The sequence below is a fragment of the Zonotrichia leucophrys genome, chromosome 8 (assembly GCF_028769735.1).
Source record: "Zonotrichia leucophrys gambelii isolate GWCS_2022_RI chromosome 8, RI_Zleu_2.0, whole genome shotgun sequence".
In the NCBI taxonomy this organism is placed as follows: Eukaryota; Metazoa; Chordata; class Aves; order Passeriformes; family Passerellidae; genus Zonotrichia; species Zonotrichia leucophrys.
The window spans coordinates 21,539,632-21,562,163 of record NC_088178.1 but is presented as its reverse complement, the minus strand read 5'-3'; the positions used below and the strand labels follow the sequence as shown (position 1 = coordinate 21,562,163).

At 48.3% G+C, this 22,532-nt stretch overlaps 3 protein-coding genes across 3 annotated transcripts in view; 2 read left to right on the top strand and 1 right to left on the bottom strand.

Annotated features, from left to right (window-relative positions):
• GPBP1L1 (GC-rich promoter binding protein 1 like 1) overlaps nucleotides 1-5,200 on the top strand; it is a 31,147-nt gene extending 25,947 nt beyond the window's left edge. The window contains exons 9-12 of the mRNA XM_064719579.1: nucleotides 2,763-2,921; nucleotides 3,661-3,785; nucleotides 4,650-4,752; nucleotides 4,990-5,200. Of these exons, the coding sequence (XP_064575649.1) occupies nucleotides 2,763-2,921; nucleotides 3,661-3,785; nucleotides 4,650-4,752; nucleotides 4,990-5,136 (534 nt within the window). The 3' untranslated portion in view covers nucleotides 5,137-5,200. The remainder of the gene's footprint in view (nucleotides 1-2,762; nucleotides 2,922-3,660; nucleotides 3,786-4,649; nucleotides 4,753-4,989) is intronic.
• A 2,256-nt stretch (nucleotides 5,201-7,456) lies between these two features.
• CCDC17 (coiled-coil domain containing 17) lies at nucleotides 7,457-10,704 on the top strand. Its single transcript, XM_064719165.1, has 11 exons — nucleotides 7,457-7,466; nucleotides 7,572-7,683; nucleotides 7,789-7,981; nucleotides 8,205-8,396; nucleotides 8,487-8,616; nucleotides 8,731-8,854; nucleotides 8,943-9,002; nucleotides 9,082-9,212; nucleotides 9,301-9,423; nucleotides 9,669-9,838; nucleotides 10,140-10,704. The coding sequence occupies exons 1-11, from the start codon at nucleotides 7,457-7,459 to the stop codon at nucleotides 10,278-10,280; spliced, it is 1,386 nt and encodes a 461-aa protein (XP_064575235.1). The 3' UTR covers nucleotides 10,281-10,704.
• Nucleotides 10,705-11,393: 689 nt separating this feature from the next.
• Nucleotides 11,394-22,477, bottom strand: NASP (nuclear autoantigenic sperm protein). Its single transcript, XM_064719577.1, has 15 exons — nucleotides 22,299-22,477; nucleotides 21,508-21,558; nucleotides 20,630-20,740; nucleotides 20,046-20,126; nucleotides 19,781-19,878; nucleotides 18,186-19,043; nucleotides 16,360-16,442; nucleotides 15,426-15,502; nucleotides 15,221-15,294; nucleotides 14,109-14,297; nucleotides 13,723-13,889; nucleotides 13,263-13,316; nucleotides 13,099-13,170; nucleotides 12,046-12,177; nucleotides 11,394-11,565 (listed from the first exon to the last, which is right to left on the bottom strand). Exons 1-15 carry the CDS (start codon nucleotides 22,358-22,360, stop codon nucleotides 11,512-11,514), a joined length of 2,163 nt encoding a protein of 720 aa, XP_064575647.1. The 5' UTR covers nucleotides 22,361-22,477; the 3' UTR covers nucleotides 11,394-11,511.
• Nucleotides 22,478-22,532: the final 55 nt, after the last annotated feature.

Sequence of the window (22,532 nt, the reverse complement as noted above, 5' to 3'; positions counted from 1 at the left end):
GATTTTGTGATTCTGTAAACGATGATTCACAACATCTGAAATCAGCTTGTTTTAACTGTAGAATTTGGGGATTTTTCTGGTTGTGCACTTGTCTTGTTCTGTTATAGGCATTACTTCTAAAATAAGGCCTTGTCATGTTTATGATTCTCTGCTTTGCAGACTTTACTTTGCAGCAACCTGCACTTTCCTGCCTTAGCCAGAGCTGAGTGTACAAGCAGTCATTAAAGGCAATGGTTAATACACAGGCACCTGTCACTTTGACAGATAGATCTTACACTCTGTTTCTTTCCCTTACCTTGCTTTTCTCTCTCTTTAGACCAAGTTCTTTGTGCTGCTGACAGCTTTCCTTTTGTGTAATGCACAGCACAGTATGGACAGTGTCAATATGTAAACTTCAACAGGCTTTCACCTCAGCAGGCGGGGAGAGGTGTTCACTTTGTATCACACAGAAGTAATGCAAGTGTTTCCTTCACCTGCCCCCAAAAGGGTCTACTGTGAAACTCCAGTCAGTGAAAGTGTTGGGTACCAACCTGAGAGCTAAACATAAAGAGCTTAAAAATTACTTCCAACTAAACTGGATACTTGCAATACATTTTTCTTTGAATCTGTTTGAGATTGAGATTATGAAAACACAGGTCTGTGGCCAGCAGATAGTACTGCAATCCTGGTTGTCCAGGACTATTACTCTTAGTCTCTGGCTTTTTGTTTCTGAAAGGGGGCAAATGCATCTCCTTCAGAAGTGGTAAGAATAGCACCTTTATCCATAGGAGACCACAGTGTGTTGAAAACTAAAAGGGTGCCAAGTAACACTGGCCCTGTCCCTTACAAGCCAGTCTAAGACAACCAAGCTCACAATGCAGCCTGAGTTCTTAAAATTAATTCAGGATGACTTTTCTGGAAGAGTAGCCATCTGTGTTACATAGGCATCAGAACAAATCTGATGTGTAGTGAGGTGATGTGTAGTGCTCTCCTTCATAAAAACCAAAACACACAAAAAAAAGCAACCCCAAAAGACAGAGATGCCTTATGTTTCAGTCAAAGGGCTCAGCTTACTTTAGAAGAGATGCCAGTTTACTATTTTAGTGCTAAAGAAGAATATTTTGTAAAACATAACCCTTCTACAAAAAGTTATGCATAAAACCAGAATTGAGGTGAAATTCATTCCCTTTCAGAAATCTGTTGTTTCTAAACTTGAGCTGTAACTGTCTTCCCCTGATGTGTAGAAATTAAATTTTAGTACCTCAGTAGTTTATTAGAGATTAAAACAGCCACTAGCAAAGAGTTCAAGTTGAGTATTTCAGATTACCAGAAGACATGTCATTTTAGTCTCCTTTGTTCATTGTTACCTTCTGTCACTGCAGTCAAACTAATAGTTACATTGAGAGCTTAATTTCACTCTTGTGTTGGCTTTTTACCATGATAGTTGCAGTCACTCATTAGGTCTGTTACAACTGCTGATTTGTTTCTTACTGTGTTGAATTAGACAAAATATGGAAGGTCTGCCTGAGAAATTACTTCCAAGCTGCACTTACTTCCTTGCAGGCTTTATTTCACACCAGTGTTTTACATGCAACAGCCATTGGAAATACAAGCAGCAGTTGCTGCCTTGTTTTTGGTCTAGTTCCCTTGATCTTTGCTCAGAGCAGTGAGTGTGATAAAAATTTTTGGCACAGGAGATTCATTTTGAAGAGCCTGAATTTGCAGACTTCCCCCGCAGCTTAAAAAAAAGTGTGTGGGGAGAAAAACACTACAAACTTGAGGAAATTTTACTGGTTTAATCTTGATTTCTTAAAAATCAAAGCATGTACATGAAGAAAAAGTAGTTTTGCATGCAAGATTCCGGTGTCAGTTACCCATAATAATGATTAAATTCCTCATTGTTTTAGAGTAGCCAGACATGAACTCCAGCAGGAAGTTAAGATACTGGGAACTTTCCCATAACATGTTCTTAGATTCCTTTTGTGTGCCCAGTCAAAACATGGAACAGATAAAATTGAAAGCTCACCTTGGTTAGCAGTGCTTCTATTGCAGGATCATGGCCAGATACTGCCAGTGGGCCTGGTTCACAGACTCCAGATTATTAAGAAAGCTTGAACATTGTGGAAGAGCCCAGGAGGTTTTGTGTTCCTGCACTGAGCTGAGCAGGTTTCCCACAGGCTCCAGGGCTGTCTGTGTCTGGCTCCACACTGAACCAGCTGGGCTGAGTGCACAGAGGCAGCAGCTGGCAGCATTCTCTCCAGGGGAGGATTCCAAGGCTGTGGCTGCCTGTTCGCACCCAGCTGTGGTTAGTTAAGGATGTGACCACTCCCTGAAAGGAGATTACCCTCCCATAGCTTAATTTCAGGGTAGAGTCTGTCAGGATGACTTAAAACACAAATATGAACTGAGTCTGATCAGCTTTGTTTGTTAATTTTTGTAGGGCAGGAATCCTGCATGAAGTTTTTTGCCCTAATAATCTGTTGTAGGCACTAGCTTGCTTGAGAGAGCTACATTACAAAGGAACAAAATAAACATATTCATGGCCATGTGAATTGACTCCTAGGGCAAGAAAAGAAATTGAGTTGATAATAATACATGGGAGAAGTGAATGTGCAACACCCATTGGTATTTTGATGGGAATTTGACATTAGGTTGGGGCTTTTTAGGGGTCAGGAGCCACCCAAGGAACTGATGAGTGTTTGAAAGGTGTAAGCACAGCCACTGAAGAGGCCTCAGGTTTGCAGCAGTGCAGTTTGATGTCTGTGTTCTCCCTCCCTGTGCAGAGTCCTTCCAGCACCACCCCTCCCATCGAGATCTGCTCCTCACGCCTGACGAAGCTGATGCGCCGGACCACTGACAAAAAGAGCGAATTCCTGAAGGCACTGAAGGATGATAGAAATGGGGAGATAACAGAAAACAGGGAATGTGACAAGCTGGATGATGTAAGACCACTGTCCTTGCTGTGTATACAATCATTACTGTTGAAGGAGTTGGGGCTGAAAAAGCCCTGAGCAGTGCATGTAATTCAGGCTCTGGAAGAGGAAGGGAATGACTCCCACTGGTCTGGCATACCTGCCAGGGGAAATAGTGCACAGCAGTGATGGAGGGAGATGTGTAGCACAGTGAAATGCAAGTGGATAAGGAATAAATGAGGTGGAAGGGAAGGTCACAGACACTGAAGGCAATCTAGATTTTTTGCAAGGATTCTTTAAGGAGAGGAACAGTATCATATTTTAACATCTCAAGTTGCTTTCCAACTTCCCTGTCAAACTGCATTCACAGAAAAGTAGAATTTTGTGCTTGTGAAAGGTGCAGGAATGTGGCTCAAGTTTCAGAGGCTCAGACCAGACCCCCAAATGTATAGATCCGTGCCTTAATGTGTATGTAATGTGTGTCCTTGGGAGCATTTAATTCTCATTTTTATTGCTGTCACTCTGAGCTGCTGGTGATGGCTTTGCAATGCCAGCACTCACTCCCTTGGCACAGCAGCACAGGCCACCAAATGTCCTTCGTCCTGTGTTGTCCTGTCACAGCCAGGTACATGTTGCTGCAGCTTCTGTGAAAAACACTGGCTCAAGGTGAAAGGCTTGGCTGGACTTTCAAAGGCAGAAGCTTGAACTTGGAACCGTGCTGTTGGCATGGTCTGTGCAAGCACACTTTGATGGTTTTATTTTTCTTTAGATGGAGAGCAACAGCACACCAGAACCAAAGGAAAACTGGGAAGAGAACTGCCATCAGAATGGCCTTTCTCTCCCTTTGCCAGAGGAGGGGGAAAACCTCTCCCATTCATTGGAAGCAGAACACAGGTGAGTCAATGGCAGAATAGTGTCTGGAGTAAGGGAGGGTGAATCCTTGGGCTGTGTGGGGAGAAGGAAACAATTTTGAGGAAAACTCTATTTTTGGGAAGCAGCAGTGGCTGTGTTTCTATGAGAAAGGAAGTGTATGGGCTTTGTGACTAGTACTGGACTGGGTGGGGTCTTATTGAAAGTAAAACAAGACACCAATGACAGATGAGCCAAGGCTTTTCCAAGGTCTGTAATTAAATTCCAGTGCTTCTTTAATGCCACATCCCCATGTGTTAATGCTGCCTGGAGATATTTATCTGCCCACAGTGGGAGTCAGCATGAACCAAGGGTGATTCTGGTTAATTTGCAAGCAGGTGTCCTAAATGTAATGATTTGAAGACACACACCACACTTTGTTTGCACTTAGAATACTCCTGTGCTCCTTTACATGCTGTAAAAGTGGAGGAGAGTTAGGAAAATATTTACCTGGTATCTCAGGCTGTATCTCACGTCAGTGAGTAAGCAGTGTGAGCATCTGGTGCAAGCAGATAGTAAGGTTCAGGAGATTCTGAGCTGTGATATTGGCTTGGTTGCCTCATGTCCTTCTTCAGTGTCCTTGAGTTAGAATTTCAAATCCCTGCCTTCCACCAGGCTGGTTATGTACCCATTGTACAGCGCTGCTGATGGTTAAATATTTGTAAAGGACATTGAAAAATGGTGGGTAAACACAAAGGAATGTTGAAGTGGTCTGTGATAGAGAAGATTCCCTGGTGAATTTGGAGTGATTTACTACAAAACCTTGCTTTTCATGGACAAAGGGTTCCTTCCTTTGCCATTGTTCCGTTGCTTTAGTTCCCATGTCCCTTTTATTTTCTCCACAATCAGGTTATTGAAAGAAATGGGATGGCAGGAATATCCTGAAAATGATGAAAACTACCTTCCCCTCACGGAGGATGAGCTCAAAGAGTTCCAGATTAAATCAGAGCAGGTATGTTTACAGCTCTTGCTACTTGTGACTGCTCTTCTTCCTCTCCTTTCTCAAGGGCTTGTTCTTAAGCGTGCTCAGCAGGACCAAGCATTTAAGGGAGAATGTAGTAGAATGGATGATTCTGCATTATCCATGTGTGCATACAGTTAAATGTGGCATTCATGTCCACCACAGAGGGTTGGTGACAGTTGCTCTCCACACTTCTGCTCCTTTTAAAACTTCCTTTCATTCCTACAGCGAAGAAGAAACGGATTTGGGAAGAATGGATTTCTGCAGGGCCGCGGCTCCAGCCTGTTGTTCCACTGGGGAAGCACTTTTAAGACAAAGATTGAGGACTCAGACACAGAAACAAGTAGCAGCGAAACGTCAGATGACGATGCCTGAAAACTGGGCACAATAAAATTAAAATAAATAAAACCAACCCAATAAAACTCAGTTCATAGTTCAACACGTGTTTGGGGTTGTATAAACTAAACAGAGTTTATTCTGTCTCCAGTCTGTTCAGTTTTTTCTTTTGTTGTTGATACTTCATGCACAAGGGAAATAATTGTATCCCAAAGAAGAGAGAAATTGGCTTCTTTAGCTTTTTCTTTTGGTTTTGCCCTAATGCTTACTAGAAGTTTGTGCAGCTAGCAAATTTTGACAAAAATCCCTTGTGGGGCAGTGCACAAGTTCAGTCGTGTGAGCAGGACACAAGTGGCTGACTGATCTCTGCAACAACAAGCTTCTAACAGTGCCGCCGCATTGCCCAGCGCGCGGTAACGGTGTGCTAAAACAATCATTGTCGATGACAAAATGGCTTTTGAAGTTCTAATTATGTTAAATTAATGCTAATAACATGAATATTTTATTTTATTTTATTTTTTGGCGGCTCGGGGAGCTTCATCACTTAACCAGGCGTTTGTGGTTTTCTTTTTTTTTTTTTTTTTTGGGTACAGCTGTAAAATATTTGGATATAGGAATTGTTTGTGTTCTTCTTCTTGCAGCCTTGATATTCAGGGTGGATTGTAAAATATAAATTTTTTGTGAGATTTCAAAGATTAAGATTATTTTGATAACATTATTTACAGATTTTAAAAAGTGACTATCACATTGAGTCTGTATGAGGGGGAAAAACTACTGCATCAAAAATAACTAACTTGGAATAAATATTTTGCATCAGTTTGCCAATTCTAATTGTCTTTCTTATGTAAGAGAAGCTTTCCTCTAAGGGACCTGCAACTTTGGGGGTTCAGTAGCACTGGGGATAAACAGTTTCTTCTCCCGCTCTATTTTTCCACTTGGCAAACATTGCTGTAGTGCTCAGACTGCAGGAGCTGAACTCTTCCTTTAAGAAGGGAGAGGGAGAACAATGCTGAGATGACAGTCCATATCTGGGGATTTTTTTTAAAGAAAATAACTCAAAATTATCTTCTACTAAAGCAGTTTGCTTTTTTTTCCGCTTCATACAAAATGGTGAAGCTCGACCGGTCGGTGTCACTTGTTCCTAGTGCAATGCTGCTGTTTATGTTCACAACGTGGCAAGGGAATGTCTGAATCCAAAGCTGTTTTCATTGAAATCTTTTTTAAAAATTCATGAAAACATTTCTATTAGATTAAAAAGAATTTTACAAACAACTCAGTTGTGGCCTAAGCTATTTTAGTGTCTGGTGTAAGTTCAGCTTGTGCACAAAGGTTTTGGATTGGAAAGTGCTCTGGGGTTGTGCAGTATTTGCAGGGGGGTTGGACAGAGTCACAGAAAACCTGGTCTTGCTGACCTGAGGGGGTTTGTCCAAAGGTTGTGCCTGTGTGTTTTTAACCCACTCCTGGCCAGGCAGAGAGGACAGAGGTGTAAGAAAATGATAACGTTTAGTCCTGAATCTTTGCATCTGGATCCAAGGGTGCATGCTCAGCATTATCGGGTGTAAGTCTGCTACCTGTGCTTCTAGCTCCTGCTGGCTCTGCAGTGAACCCCAGAGGAGAGGGGCAGTGGAGCATTTCTTCATCCCTGTGCTCTGGAAACCAGGGTCCAGGGGCTGAGGCTGCCTGGGAGTGCTTGGGAGGTGCTGGGGCTCCTGTACGACTTTGCACAAACCATCTTGTTCCTTCTGAATATTCAACCACTGCTTTTGTCTGGAAGAGCCTATCCATTTTTTAAAATTTAACTTCCTATATCCTATATTTAAACCAAGTTATGCAGATCTGTGTGCTCTGATCTCAAGAACTGGGGTAAATTTAAAAACCCCTTCACCTGAGATCCATGCTGACATCCACTTGGACTGGGGGAATTTGATTGCTGAGCACTCTGGAGTGGGACTGGCCTGGCCTGTGTGTGCCAGGAGCTCCTTGTGCTTCACCCGACCCTCCTGTGGGCTGTGCAGGGTTTAAACATTGATTAAACTTTGGAGGTGGCAGTGGCAGCCCCTGGGTGAGCCTGGCAGGGCAAGTCCCCATCCATCAAATGGCAGCTTTTTCCTGAGCAAATACTGAGTGACACTGGCAGTGAGGTGAGGGGAAAAGCTGGCAGGGACTTGCCAGGAGAGCTCACGTGGGTGCAGGGATGGAATGCAGGGAGCTTTTTTGAGAAAAAGAGCAGGGCCTGGATACCTGTGGCAAGAAAGGGCAGAAGAAGCTATTTCACCTCTCTGTGAAGGTTCCCCTTAGTCTAAAATCTGCTAAGTGGGAGCTGCTGCAAGGGGCACTCCTGGACAGCGCCAGGGCAAGCATGGCTGTCAGTGAGCACTTTGTAACCTCAGAGGGACACGGGGCAGCAGGGCCTCCCTCATCTTGTTTTCTGTGGATTGCTCTGGTGCCTCAGCGATATTTTTCCCCCATTCCAGTGCCCGTGGTAAACAGTGGGAATGTCCTGGGCTGGGGGCGGGGCCCTCCAGCGTCCAGCATAGCAACAGTGTCTTCAAACACTGCAGCCACCGCCGCCACCGCCAGCAGCAGGTCTGTGCACACTTCAGCCTGTCCCGGGGTACCAGTCCCGCGGGGGGACCCCCTTTGCCTGCCAGGGTGGCCTCCCCGAGTGACTCCACCTACTCTGCTTCCCAGGGTGTTGGACATGGGGCCCTTCCTCTGCCCCCGCTGCCGCTTGGCGTTCAGGTCCCGACCGCTGCTGCGGGTGCACATGGAGAAGCTGTGCCTCGGGCCCACGGCACCCAGCAGCAGCTCCGGCCTCCGTGGGGGGAACCCTCTGCCTGCGGAGGGAGCGCAGGGCACGGCAAGGAAACCACAGGACTTGTCGGTAGTGTGGAGCTGGGTCTGGCACAGAATGGGGATGGGGACAGGTGCTGGGCTGGGAAACTGGGAATCACATCCTGGATCCAGCTGGGTAAGCCTCCATCTTCCCATGTCTGCACCACACAGGCAGCCCTTGGTGCTTATTTTGCTGAAACCAGAAAAGAACATTATTGAGGGGGAAATTGGGGGAGGGAGTGTCACCTTTTTCTTCCCTTTGTGTCTGCGAGGCCGGAGTGTCCCAAAATACGGACAACGCTGAGCCACGCCATCACTTTGTGCCTCGTGGGGTCGCACCAGCTCCGCGGGGACAGCAGGGACCAGGGCGGGCACGGGGAGCTCCCCTGGGGGATGTGCTGACCCCCCGCGAGAGGGCCCTGCTCCGCACGGCCAACCCCACCGCTAGGAGGCTGCCAGGGGAGGTACGGTGAATCCTGAATGCCAGGGCGGACAGCAGCAGCCCCAGGGCTGCAGGCCAGCCCCTCCTTCCCGCTGACCCCCGTGTGCCGCAGGGAGAGCCCCCCCGGCAGCCGCCCCCACGGCAGGAACAGCGGCAGCCGCCGCAGGAGCTGCTGGAAGCCCACGAACGCCAGGTGGCCGAGATCCGGGCCAGAACCCGGCAGCTGGAGCGGCAGAGAGAGGGTAGGGCCCGGCAATGGTTTTGGGGTGCTGGGGAGGCTCGTATGGGATGCAGTAACCCCAATAGTGGGGCTGTGGGGGCCGTGCTGAGCCCCCCGGCCTCTCACGGTCCCTCAGGGCTGTGCCGGCAGCTGGCGACCCTGGGAGCCAGGGCTGAGCAGGGGGAGCCCGAGCAGGGGGAGCCCGAGCCGAGCCAAGGCCTGAGGGACCAGGCCGGACACGTCCGAACAGCACAGCACCGGTGAGGCCTGAGGGGGTCACAGCACAGCTCTGGCCCTGCGGGGTGCTCTTGATCAAGGCTCCCTCACCCCCAGCTATCTCCTCCCCAGGGCCACCCTAGACCTCGACACCCTCCTTCCACCCGCAGGGCCGCTCGCGGCCGAGGCCAGGTGAGGTCTGTGGGCAGTGGCGGCTCCGAGCGGAGCGCCCAGCTGAGCCCGGGCAATGGCTGAGCCTGGGCTCCGGCAGAGCACTGCGAGTGTCCTACTTGCACTCCGGGGGACACGACCCGGCCATCCTGGACCAGCTCCTCCACCTCCAGCTGGAGGCCACGGTGCTGGAGAAAGGAACAGCGGGGCTGCACAGGGGCAGGCAGATGGGTAAGCGCCATCACCAGGCCAAGGCCTGTCCCCCATCACGGACCACGGCCCCAGGCAGCAGCTGAGGCACCCCGGGCTGTGCCAGCAGAGCCCCCCAGCACTGGCACTCACAGTCTGGATGCAGCACTACTGGCCGTGGAGCTGGAGAACCAGCGTCTGGAAGATGAACTGTTGGCACTGAAGGTCAGAAGGGAGAGGAGAGCAGATGCTGGTAGGTGATGCGTTCCTCATCTGCCCCCCACAGCCCCCAGCTGCCTCTGTGGCTGCAGTATCAGAGCTCTGGGCTGGAGATGGCTCCTGGAAATATTGGCAGGTGGAGGGGGGCTGCAGCTCGGGGTGGGTTCTCTGCAGTGAGCAGGGAGAGTCCTGGTCCCATGGAGCCCTGAACACGGGCCTGGTGAGGTGCCAGGAAAATGGCTGCTGTAAACCCCACGGTGACCAAATGCTGTTGGCCAGGCTCACGGGCAGCCCAGCGGCACACGCAGGAACTGGCCCAGCTCCAGGCAGAGGTGGGGATGCTGCGATGCCACGCAGAGCAGACAAGGCCATGGCTGCACCCCTCTGTCTGCCCTTACCCTGTAGCCCATCCACTGCCACCAGCCCCTGCTGTGCCAGAACTTCTCACGGTAAGAGCCTCAGCCCAGGGCGACTTCCAGCTCTCCAAGGAGGAGAGAGGGAAGTTGGGATTGGGCTGCCAGCTGGGACGGGATGATGGGTATGGAGGTACAAGCTTAGGGACATTTAGGAACAGCTCCCTTTGCTGCACTTGGGGATAGAGCCACTGGGGCAGGAGGTGAGTCCCCACCAGTGCTGGACCAGGGGTGTGATTTGCTCTGCACACCCAATGCCACATGTGAGGGGATGGCCAGGCAGCTCCCACCCTGCCAGGACCCTCCTCCCCCTGACATCACTTTTTTCCTTTCCCAGGAGCCCCCCAGGCCAGCACTGGGGCCTGGCAGAGCCACAGCCCGTGTGCCCCCCGGACACCCCCTCACCCCCTTTGTGGCCCTGGAGGACCCTCCTCCTGCTCAGGAGCCCCCAGCACAGGACAGGGCTCCCCAAAGGTGAGCCAGGAACAGGCCATGACCCCACTGGACTGCCCTGCCACCCCCTCCAGCAGCAAACTGGGGCTCCAGTACCTGTTAGGGTGATGAAGGCAAAAGCTGTGTTCCAGCTGCAGAGATGGGTTCAGGGACCAGTTGTGCAGCTGGTACCAGGATCCCACAGTGCTGGGGTGGGTGGAAGTGTATGGGATCACTGCTGGGACCAAAGAGGCTCTGGGCATTTCAGGAGGAAAAGGACAGGCAAACCCCCAAGCCAGCAGCAAACTGACAGCTCAGCCTCCACCTCAACCACAGAGCCCACAGCCAAAGGAGTGGTTCAACCACTCACGCTCACAGTGGTGGTTTGGGGACAGGCAGAGGGCACAGAGGAATAAAATAAATTCCCTGTCCTCAGGCACATCCCCACATGCAGCCCTCTGTAGGGAAAGCCTAACCCAGGGCATGCACAGCTCAGTCCTAGGAACCAGCACAGAAGCCACAGCCAGCTTTACAAAGTGTCAGAGGCCCTGTGCTACATGTTTAATAAAAGGCTTCAGCTCTTTGCTTTTCACTTCTTGGCCTTTTTTTATACACACAACCCAGGGCAGGGTCCCAGCCCCACCTGGGCACTCCAGCTGGCTCAGGGGACAGCCCTGCTGCCCCTGTCCCCAACCATCAGCACCTGCTCCTGCACTCCCTCCTGGGTGCAAAGTGGAGGTTGAGCTAAGATAAAAATACACAGCAACAAAGCCCAGGATGTTACAAAGCTCTTTCTTTATCAGCCTCCCCCACCATCTTTAGGCTGCTCAAAGCTGAGGAGGCACTATCAGAACCCACTTAGGTTCAGCCTGGAATGAACAAAACACAGCCCCAGCTGTGACAAGGGCCCAGCAGATGAAAAAAAGGTCAGGTCCCTGGACAAGACAGTGAAGTTCAGGCAATGCTCTCCTTCCCTGCAGCAGCCAGCCCTGCCTGGCCCATCCAACCCTCTGCTCCTAAGGAGGCAGATGTGGGTGCAAATGCTGAAATTAAAGGGAGCATGAGCCCTGCAGTGGGCCAGGGCTGAGACCTGCAGCCCAGGGGGACAGCCAGGAGCTGAGGCTGGAACCTGTCACAGGAGAAAGGTCAAAATAGGGACTATTTGCTTACAATCTTTATTGAAGTCATACAAAAGTTGCCAAAAAGTGAAAAAATACACTATATACAAAACCATTTTCCTTGTAAGGAGAGGAGTGTCCAAGGTTAAAGAATCATTATCATACTGTGCTTTCAACTGCAGCCCCTGATTCTGCTTGTGGCCTTTTCTCTGTCTAAAAGAGAAGATAAGGGTTTGTTTTTAAAAGACAAGACACAGTCTTACAGCACCAACTCATGCAGAAGCCCAAGGGTTCTGTAATTTGAAGACTTAACTATGTGAACTTTGCCAGTCCAGAGCCCAACACTACCCTCAAGCATTGATAGTAACAAGTGCAGCCCAGGGGTAAGTAATAAAACCCAGAAAATGAAAAACTGGGGGAAGACCCTCTGCTGGAGCTGAGCCCAGCAAAAAGCACCCAGACCCTGTCTCTGTCCCACCCCACAGGGGACAAGGCTCCATGGCTGGTTCCGTCCAGCACCACAGCACAACATGCATCCTGCCCACTAGGAAGAGTCTTCATCTCATCTGGGAAACCTTGTGAAGGACAGCAGGCAATAAAACCAGGACATCTACCAGGCACAGAACCATCCCTGATCAGAGAGTGGGGAAATAAAATAAAAAGCACAGGCAGACTCCTGGCTCAGCTGCCCACCTCCTCTTCCATTTTTTCTGCAACCTCATTTCCACGGGGGACAGAGTCCCCACCACCACCATTGACAGCTGGTTCTGGTTTAGATTTCTTGGCTTCATTGTCTCCCTGATGAGTCTCCTCCTCTGGTTTCCTCTGAAGACAAAATTGTTTATAATGTCCACTAAGTACAAATCAAAGTTTAAATCTTTTTGAGAAATTTAGCATTAGATGTCACTGCACATCATCTACCCAACCTCTGCTTGCCAGGCTCAGCACAGACTCCCCAGTGCTGGGGTTTAACCAGAGCTTTGAGAGCCCAGGCACACTTTGGGTGCCAGGAGCTCCAGAGCTGAGTTATCTTTAGTTACAGTCTGGTAAAGCAAGGTGCAACCACTGAGCCTGTAACTGTTCCAGGGTACACTCAGGGCATCTACAACATCTGAAATCACCTAAAGCAGCTCCAAATCACTCCAGGCACACCTCAACTGACAGATCAATGGAACAGGGGCAACATAAAACTGAGAGTATCACCTATATTAGTTTTCATCAGCAAACACTTCTAGAGAACAGATAACATTTAAAGGAACCAAATTCTCAATATCTGATCTCTTAAAGAGGCACTTTATAATTACCACCAGTGTGGCTTTACTATTTATTAGAAGTCTAAGTCCCAATTTCCTTTTGGAAAGAAAGGAACCCAGCCCAGCCTGGTTGCCTGCCTTGTCCTTGGGATCTGCAGGTGACCCTGCTGCTCTTGAGGGTCCTCAGCAGAGGAAACTCTTGTTCAGGGAACACCTGCAGAAGCCACACAGCTGGGTCAGATTTACATCAGTGTGGGTCAGGCAGGGTGCTGAACCTCCAAGAATGGGAACCACCTGGCCTCCAGGAGACCAGACTGACTGGTTCCCAGTGGAAAGGAGTTCCATACACTACTGGTTTTACTTCTGGGGTGTTTTGCCATTATACAGCTAAGTTAATAAAACATACTTTTAAGACAAATCCTATTACACAGAGCAAGCAAGCAAGTTTGTTGTACTTCAAACTCCTTGTTTAAGAAGTAATTTCTGGACTCACCTTTTTCCTGACTAGATGAGAGATGTCTGTTACACACTGAGATGCAGCATCAGCTCCTTTCCTTACTGGGATCTGTTACAAGACAGACACTGACACATGAGCAAACACAACCAGCAATCCTTAGAGTAGATGAGAATTAACAAGTTAATTTTAGATTAACTTACTGTGGACACAGTGCCACTGTCTTCACTTTGTGCAAAGCCAGATGTAGTTCCAACCTTAAGAAAAGCAGAAAAAACAGACTGTGGCAGACAACACATGTGAACTTAGTGAGATACAGAAAGCCCAAGTCCTTCCCATCCCAGCACTGGATTCTGCACTTCTGTACAGGACAGATGCAACGTGAGCTCCACATTTGCCTGACCCACCATTTCCAGCCCTGATAGATGAAATGCCACAGAAGCCTATCAAATTCCTGTTTAGCTTGGAACAATTAGTATCAGGGCTCAGTAAATATCCTCTTCAGACATCAGCTGCCTCAGTTTCCTTCTCACAACCACAGCCTGGTAACACCTGTGAGCAACCACCAGTCCCTGATAAGTCTGAGCTCCTCCCATTACTGATTTATTCTAAGTTCCACTGGAAGAAGGGTTGGGTCAAAAGGAAACCACAGGACACACTCACCAGAGTTGCTTTCAGTCCTAGCTCAGCTACTTTTGCACTTTTCTGTGACTCCTTTGAATCTTCTATCTTCTCTTTAATTTCAGGAAGCAGTCCCTTCAGTTCTTCTATCTCCTTCTCATCCTCAGGGGACCCAGTGTCTGCCTTCTTTATTCGCTCAGTCAGTATTGCTGGGATGAAATGGTTATCAGAGCAAAACACCGAGACAAAGTAACTGCCCAGATAACAACACCCAGAGGCAACTATCTGCTAACAAACAGTTTTACCAATTCTGCCCTCAGTGTAGTCTCACCACTTTCAGATAAAACACAACACAGCACACAATGAGCACACCCCACTGCTTTGCCTTGTGAAAACTCACTAGGCAGCAGCTTCAGAATTCCACATACCCAGTCTCTTGTCTATGACCTCCATGGACTTCCCAAACTGCAGCACGGCCTCGTCGAAGTCGCTGTTGTAGTGGTAGGCCAGGGCGAGCTGGTAGTGGCTCTCGGCCAGCAGCCTGTCATGGGCCTCCAGGTACTTCTGCTGCAGGGCCAGGCAGGCCTGGAACTCCTCTATTGCCTGTGTGTAATTTTCTGCAGGAGAAAGCCCCAAGGTCTTTACAAACCTCAGTGATTATCCACAGCAGCACCGTGTAATCCCTGGTTTGGTTACTCGGTGTTTTGTTACACATTATACAGACTGCAAACACAACCACCACTGAACACAGCAGTGCTGGGCTGCTTTCAGACCATCAGGTGACAACTCTGCCTCCCCTGAGAGACCATCTAGGCCAGCTCCTCTGGTTCTCACGAGTGCTTTGTTTAATTTCAGCACAGAAAACTGAGCAGCCATATCAAATCAGGCACCAAATCCTCCTGCTTTACCTTCTACCAAGAACTGAACATAACTGGTCCCAACTGCAACACAGATCTGGAGCTAAGGACAGTGCCACCTTCCTGCCAAGCTCTCCCCAGTGCGCTGCACTGACATAAGACACAACCCTTGTTGGGTTATTTCCAGTGCCTGCCCCAGAGAAAGTGTACATTTGGATTTAACAAGATTAGAATACATTCTTAAATGAAAGGCAAGTGAATCATTACAAGGCACAAACCTGGGATTTCCCTCCCACTCCTTTTTTCTGCTGTGTAACACAAAAGTCTTTCCTGACTATAACCTAGGATTTGGGAAGGTCTAAGAGAGTCAACTATTTTTCATAACAATTTCAGCAAGTCTCTCAAGTTCACAAGCAAGGTTTGGTCACTTCAGAAGGCAGAACACAAGGCTGGCAACACATTGCTTCTTACTCAAACATTTTTTCCACTGCTCTGCAAAAGCAAAGACTATCCTATTTAAGGCACCAGTCATTACTTCCAAAGCTTCTCATGGCTGCAACTATCGTGATCTAATTTGTTCTCATCCTGACAGCCTTAACTCACCTCTGCTCATTTTAAAGTACAAAACCCAGTGACAGAAAGTAGAACCAAACACTTTGCACATGAGAATTAATATTGCTTACCAGATTCAATGCTAACTTCTCCTAACTTCAGATGAGCTTGAGCTGCGTGGAGCTGAGCTTCTTTTGTTTCTTGTCTACAGCCAGAAGAAAAAAATAGTTTTCAAATCCTGATCAGAGCATGCCATGTTCTCTAACTGGCTATGCCACCATTCAATTTACACTGAGTTTCTGTGGTATATACCCAAATTAGAACTTTAGTCTTTACCTTTTGTAAATGACTTTTGCTAACTCCAGCATGTCCCAGGCTAGCTCAAGATTGCCAATTTCATCCTCCTCACTTTCCTGTAAAGACCAGAAGTGCATGACAGATTAAGTGACTTGCTCATAGACCACATCAAACACCACTCTTAAATTCCCAACTACTGTTATCAAGGATCCGTTTCTGCAAGAGGTGAACATTTCACCACTGGAAGGAAAAAAAAAAAAAAAAAGAAAAAATATACAGAAGAGATTATTGCATCAACCAAGACTTTGCCTGGAGTAAAAATGTTTCAATGGAATATGAACTCACATTGTTCTGTGATATGCTTTAATTTTTTTCCAGAAATAACAGGGCACCAAGCACCAGTATTATCCCAAGATCTTGGTTAAGGTTGTCTTAGATGAACCAAATAAAGTTCACGGTCCAACTTTTTTTAATGAGCCTTTGAGCTTTGTTAGAATAGTCTGAGAAAGGGACAGACAGTTACCTTGAATGCTTAGTGCCACTCTACGAGGCTGCAGATTTTTCCAGGTGTTTGGACTGCTACATCAATGTACATCTCAGGTTTGAGGAGCACCACACTCCTCAAACAATTCCCATCCTAATCACAGCTGACTGGACAAGCAGACAATTAACTGTTCCAAGTAACTCCAGTGACAGGCTGCAACAGCTCTCCCCAAGTCAGCTCAGCACAGCACAAGCATTTGTGCCAGAGCAGCTGAACAAACCCAAGTCCACAGACACAGCTGAGCAAGATGCTACAATGCAGACAAGGCCTAACACTGGCCATTCCTAGGCAATACTGGCTTTCAGAAGTATTTTCCTACACAGAACTAAATGAAACATAAGTGAGCTTTTAGAAGGTCATAAACATCATATTTAGGCCTAATACTGCATCCCTTCCACCTGCAATAGTGTCAGACCTCACCAACCTCACCTTGTCTTCCACTGTCAATTCATTCTCCTTATCATCATCAGCTTTATCATTTTCTTTATCTTCCTCTTCAGATTCTTCTGTTTCTAGAAGGCAAGTAGATGCATGAGGACACTTCTGCTTACTGTGCTTGCTCAACATGGAGTCAGGCAGAGTGTTATATCCAACCCTTATCCTTCCAGTGACAGGTTAGAGGTGTGGTGTAAGAAGAACAGATACATTGAAGTCTCAGCATGAGCAGCCATCTTGCTGAAACCATTCAGCACTGTAGACTAAAGCAGTCCATAAGTGTAATTTCTTACTATCAACAACAGAAACTTATACAGAATTCAGCTCTCACCAATCTGTTGTCAGCTCTCACTGAAGCCACAAGATTTTGAGCAGCCCTAGAGGCACTGGCCAGCTGCTAAACTTCATGTTACAGAAAGTGTTTTCAGCAAAATAGCTGCCAAGCTGAACACAAATTAGTCTGTTTCTCAGTTCATGATCCTTATGTCAGGCATTTAAGTATCAATGTTAAAGAACCTCCTCTTGTGTAGTACTAATTTGACTTTTGACACTGTGCAGAAACACCATGTCATCTGTTCTACCAGCAGAAGACATTTGGGAAAATGTGCAATAAAGGAAAATGGCTAATAATTTCAGAGCACTGGCTGGTCTGCAGGCTGAAGTCACACAATTCCTGTATCACCACCTCTGGCTATTCCAGAACACAAGCTTGTTTGGGGGGTGGGACTAGAGAGCCTGTGAACTCACTGGTCTGGGCCAAACCTGTGAACATGAAGACACTTGTACAAAGGTAAACAGAAGAGATGTCAGGATGCTAAGATTTAAGTAGTGGGAGGAGTCTGGAATGAATCATCCAGACCAGGATGTTCCAGAGGGTCCTCACATTGCCAGAGTTGGGGCAAAAAGCAGCAGTATGTGTGCACAAGCAGCCTCTCAGCACTGAGGGTGAGGAGCAGGTAACTACCCCTAGTTTATTTTCAGTCATCCTCCCTCCACACAGATGCTCTGTTAGGCCACTGCTCCACCACTGAGTGTTCACTATGCTCAGCAAAACAAATCCTTCCAGGCTCCAGAACTGTTCAGTCTGAGGCACTGCCTGTGAAGATGAGTTACTGGCAAGTGAAGCTGCAATTACAGTTCATCAATTAACTCGTGCAATAGAAGGCACAGACCCACTAAGGCCACAAAGTACTGCTGCAGCAAAGGCTGCAACAGAGCCTGGGAAACAGCTATAGTAAAGCAGGGAAGCAGAAGGGCAGAAGCTGGACAGCCAGAAGACTGTACTAGAGCAGCAATAAGCCTTCAGCAAATTAAGTTTAGATTTTCCAATTAAATTTTCACTAGCAATGACCATCATAGACTCAGTTGAAGAGTTCCTCTCCTCCAAGAGAAGTAAATTTATGTGTTCAGCTGTTCTTGTTTTTTCAGCACCATTTTAAAATAAAACACAGCTATAACCAGAGAAATTTGTGCTTTGCAGTTATGTGAAGGTTAGTGCAATACACCCAGATGCATGCAAGTGAACATCCATTCAGTATTCTCCACCAGCCTAGCCATTACTTACACATTTCACAGGGCTGTCAGTTTGCTTTCAAGTAAGACTTGCTTTGCAGTTAGTTAAGCGTTAGTCTAGAGAAACTGAGACTATTCACTATTCCTTGAAACTTTACTTGTATGTAAAGTCCTTCAAGAGCCCGTTTACTGTGCCTTTTCCTTGTTCTAAGGCAAACAGAAAATTCTGAATGGAACACTTTTTACCCATTGTTAGCCAAATCCATCAAGTCATCCACCCACAAGTACTTTTTGCCTCTCAGTGTTACCTTCTCCCTCTTCCATCAGGTCATCTGTCTCTTCTTTTTCTACCTTAGCACCTTCACCCTCTTCCATCAGGTCACCTTTCTTTTCCTCTTTCTCTACCTTAGTAGCAACTTCAGCCTTTTCTTCCATGTCATTAGGTGGCTCTTTGCCCTCTGTGGGCACAGGTTCCTTTGAAGACTCTGTCTCTTTAGATTCACCTGGCTTCTCTTCTGTAACTGTCTCTACTGGCTCATGTTTCTCTTCTGCCTTCTTCTGTTCAGCCACCTCTGCATCCCCTTCTGCAGTTTCTTTCTGTTCCACAGCAGCTGCTGCCTGTGCTTCTGCCTTCTCTTCCACAGCTGTCTCTGCCTGCCCTTCTAGAGCCTCTCCCTTCTCCTCAGCTGGCTCTTTTTCTGCTGCTTCTGCTGCCTGTTCTCCCGTCTCTCCCTTCTCTTCCACAGCCACTTCTGCTGCTTCAGCCTCTTCCCCAGCTGCCTTTGCCTCCTTGTCTGACACTTCTGTCGTTCTCTCCTTCTCCTCAGCTGCCTTCTCTACTTTGTCCTCAGGCACTGCCTTCTGCTCTTCTTCTACCTCTTTCTCTTCCACAGCTGCCTCCTCTTTCACAGGCACCTGCTTCTTCTGCTCTTCTGAAATTTCTTCTTTTCCCACAGAATTCTCAGTCTTCTCTTCAGCCTCTTCAAGTTTTGCATCCTTGTCAGCAGCTGGTTCTTTGGGTTCTTCTTTAATCTCTTTCATTTCAACATCTTCTTCTTTGACTTCCTTCTCAGAGTGCACTGTAGACTCTTCCATGGACTTTTTGGCCTCTTCCTTTTCCCCCATGGCGTTATAAACCTGTTCTCTCAACTCCTCCCTTGTTTCTTCTACATGATTGAGGAAGCATAAACATTTCTTCGAGTTTAGTGATAAAGACATTAACGGGCACTGTCAACACCACCCTCAAGACCCTCCAGTGTGTTGGTTTGTTACCAAGTTGGATGACACTCCTAAAAGCTTCATTTTCCAAGTACAAAGAATTAGGAGACAACCAACATAGCTGCTTGATCTAAGCAGTCCCTTCCCCTTCCCCAGACTGCAGCATTGCAAGCGGCCGCTCAAGCAGGGTGCGGTTGTGCAGCGATTTTAGTCACAGCTAAGCGAGAGGCGCCAGCGCTTTAACAGTCTGCATGGACAGGAATTCCTGTATCCCCTCCAGCTGCAGGCAGCATAAAACAGCCACTGTTCTGGGACTTGGTACAGAGACTGACCTCTGGGACTACACACACTGTACTGCTACAAGGTTACAAAGCAGTTGGAGTCAGCGGTGAAGCTTAAGAAAGCGAGTTTGAATGCAGTGTTCAGGACACAGACCTCTGTGTGTGACCCTTTACACATGCTTTCAGTGACCAGCTCCCTACAGATGTTTTACAGATTTTGTTCATCTTTAAGCAAGACTCAAAAAAAAAAAAACCAACCAAACAGAAACAGAGTCCTTTCAGGCTGCCAAGAGTTTCAATAGAATGATTCAGGCTACCCAAGATATCAATGGACTAAATTTGGATGATTCCAACAAGAAAACACAGCCTGGAGCCTCCATGGCAGGGCAGGCAGCTTTACATACCATCAGCAGCTGGCAGTGCAGAGTCTTCTTCTGCTTTCTCTCCTTCCTCTTCTACCTGCACCCCTTCTAAGGCATTTCCCAGCACACCATTTTCCATTCTAAAGGGAACAGGAGTCTGTTATCCCTCAGATATTTAATACCATTATTTGAACTGCACAAGCTGCAACACCCCAGCCCATCCCATGCAGGGCAATCCTGTCCATAAAGGAGTGAAATCCTGTCACACCAGACACACTCTTCACCAAATGACAAACTGTCACCATACCTTGCCAACTCCAGGAGAGATTTTCCATAATAAAAAAAAGCTTCTGCACACTCATCCGCTGTCTCACCATACTTTTTACCCCTACAAAAATAATAAAGAATTATTTGCCTGTGCCTACTTTAGATTTGGATATGGGAACTTCAACATTAAATATTCCTAGACAAAAAGATCACTTTCTTGGCTGGTTTCCCATTGCTTTAAACAAATATTGAATGCTTCTCTCAGTTACATATGGCTCTCAAACACCCAACTGAGGAAATTAATACTATCATTCACAGAGACTGACCAAGACCAGTGAACAAGTTACTAGAGAAGACACCTGCATAATAAACTATCAAATCCCTTTCCCTCCTTAGGGAACTCTGCTGGCAATACCTACCACAAAAGCCACCTAAACTGCACACCACCAACTACAGCATTGTCCAGCTCTTGGGTGACTTCAAATAGTTTGTCCCCTCCACAGTCACATTATAAATTATAAACATGTTAGGTAAAAATCCCAGTCTTTCTTGAATAATCCACATCAGAACAGCCAAGCTGAAGCCCAAGCCCAGCAAAAACACACAGAACATTCTACTACTCACAGTAAGCTTGCAGCTTCCTGGAAAGCATTCACAGCAGCTGGAATATTTCCCATTACCAAGTGCTTCTGTCCCAAACCCAATAGTTTCTTTGATTCTCCGTCCACATCCATACTGGAGGAAGGGGAAATAAATCAAATAAAGGATTCTGTCAATTTTCACAGTAATTTTAGCTTTCAAAACCTAGTCTGCTTTATGGAATAGTGAGTTGCATGCATTACAGTGGTTGGAACTACCAGTGTAGGTGGGATTTGTTTGGTTTTATTTGTATAAAACTGATAGTTCCGATAAAAGGGATGACAGGCAAATTTATCCAATCACTGCAAAAAGTATCAGAATCTGCTGCAACAAAGGCTGCCAAAAAATATACTTTAGGAGTTACACACCAACACACCACAGAGCACAAGTGCTCCAGACTCCAATGCTAAATCAAGAATAAACTCAGGTTAAAACTTATCATAGCACAGCATGGTGCATCTGAGAAGAACGACAGATGCAAGTGTCAGTTTCAATTCAGTGCATCTTGCACAGCTTCATTTCCAGAAGGTCCAGACCAACATCTCAGACTGGGACAAGAGGAGCAGCCCAGAGGAATACAATCTATCATAAGCCAGCTACATACTTGTGCCTCTCCAGCACTAATTAAAAACCCAGACACTTCAAGAACAGCTGGTATTTTTGTAGGTATCAGTCTCTGAAAAGGCCTTGATGCACTAGATGTGTGCAAACCACTGGTGAGCACAGGTTTTCAGCACCTACATCACACATGGGAGTTAGCTCCAAGTCAAAGAAGCAATATGAAGGTCATCACCTTCACGTTTTACACAGTAACTCCAGGATCTTGTGTTATTTCAAATTGACAGTTCCAACTCCCATCTCACCTGTCTGTCTTGTCCGTGGATGTGGAAGGAGCTGCCAGTTCCTCTGCCATCCTGCAAACAGAAAATCGAACGTTCTTTTTATTGACGTTCAGAACCGCCCACTCATTTCACGGCACCAGCTGAGCTCTCAGGGGTGCGAATGCAGCACCAGAGCCTGGATTAGAGATGTCCATCCAGCGGGAGCGGGCCCAGGCCCCTCGGTCGGGTGTTTGCGGTTCGAGGGGAGGCTGCGAGGGGCTCTGTCAGCCCCGGCCCGGCGCTCCCCGCAGACAATGGGGCCTTTCCCGCCTTCCGCCGGCCCCGCCCCCCGCCCTTGGCGCCAAACCCCGGCGGCGGCTCCTCACGGGCCGCGGGTCACGTGACACCGCCCCCCCTCAGCCCGCCCCGCGGCGTCGGCTGCCCCCAACAAAGATGGCGGCGGCCGCGCAGCGGTCACGTGGTGGCTCCGCGCGAGCCGCGCGGGCCCAGCTGGCGCCGGAGGAGCGGGGCGGCGGCACGTACCACCGGCGGCGGCGGGGGGGGACGGCGGAGGCAGGTACCACAAACGGCGAGGGGGGGACGGGGGACGCAGGTACCACCGCCGGCGAGGAGGAAGGGGGGGAGGAGAGGGTGCAGCTCCGCCAGCCTGACCAGCACCCCCGGCCCTCCCTCTAAGGAAATCCCCCCCACCGGCCCCCTTACCCCCCATCTCCTCCGGTACCCTGCGGCCCGAAGGCGCTCCCCGTCTCCCCTGATGCCCCCCCGGCCCCGACACGCACACACCGTAACCGGGGCAGCCCGCGCGGCCCTACCTAGTCTGGGAGGCCGGCGCGGGCTCAACGCAGGGGGGAGCGGCGATGGCCGAGGATTGCATAGAAGCTGCTGGAGAGAGGGGCGGCGGCGGCAGAGTGCAGCCCCCTGCCCCTCCGGCTGCCTATATACCCCCGAGGACACGCCCCGGCCCGCCTGGCGGCGCGCGCGCGCCGCAGGGGGACTACCGCTCCCGGCACGCTGCGCGCCCGCCCCGCTGCGGGACGCCGGGGGCG

What these genes read in the sequence shown, in the direction of transcription:
- CCDC17 (XM_064719165.1), top strand. An exon ending in GTCCGAACAGCACAGCACCG is followed by an intron (nt 8,855 to 8,942) that starts GTGAGGCCTGAG and finishes TCTCCTCCCCAG; the next exon opens with GGCCACCCTAGACCTCGACA. An exon ending in CTGTGCCAGAACTTCTCACG is followed by an intron (nt 9,839 to 10,139) that starts GTAAGAGCCTCA and finishes TTCCTTTCCCAG; the next exon opens with GAGCCCCCCAGGCCAGCACT.
- NASP (XM_064719577.1), bottom strand. Translation starts at nt 22,360, where the DNA reads ATGCAATCCTCGGCCATCGCCGCTCCCCCCTGCGTTGAGCCCGCGCCG. An exon ending in CCTGATGGAAGAGGGAGAAG is followed by an intron (nt 16,443 to 18,185) that starts GTAACACTGAGA and finishes CTTGCCTTCTAG; the next exon opens with AAACAGAAGAATCTGAAGAG. An exon ending in ACAGTGGCACTGTGTCCACA is followed by an intron (nt 13,171 to 13,262) that starts GTAAGTTAATCT and finishes GTCTTGTAACAG; the next exon opens with ATCCCAGTAAGGAAAGGAGC.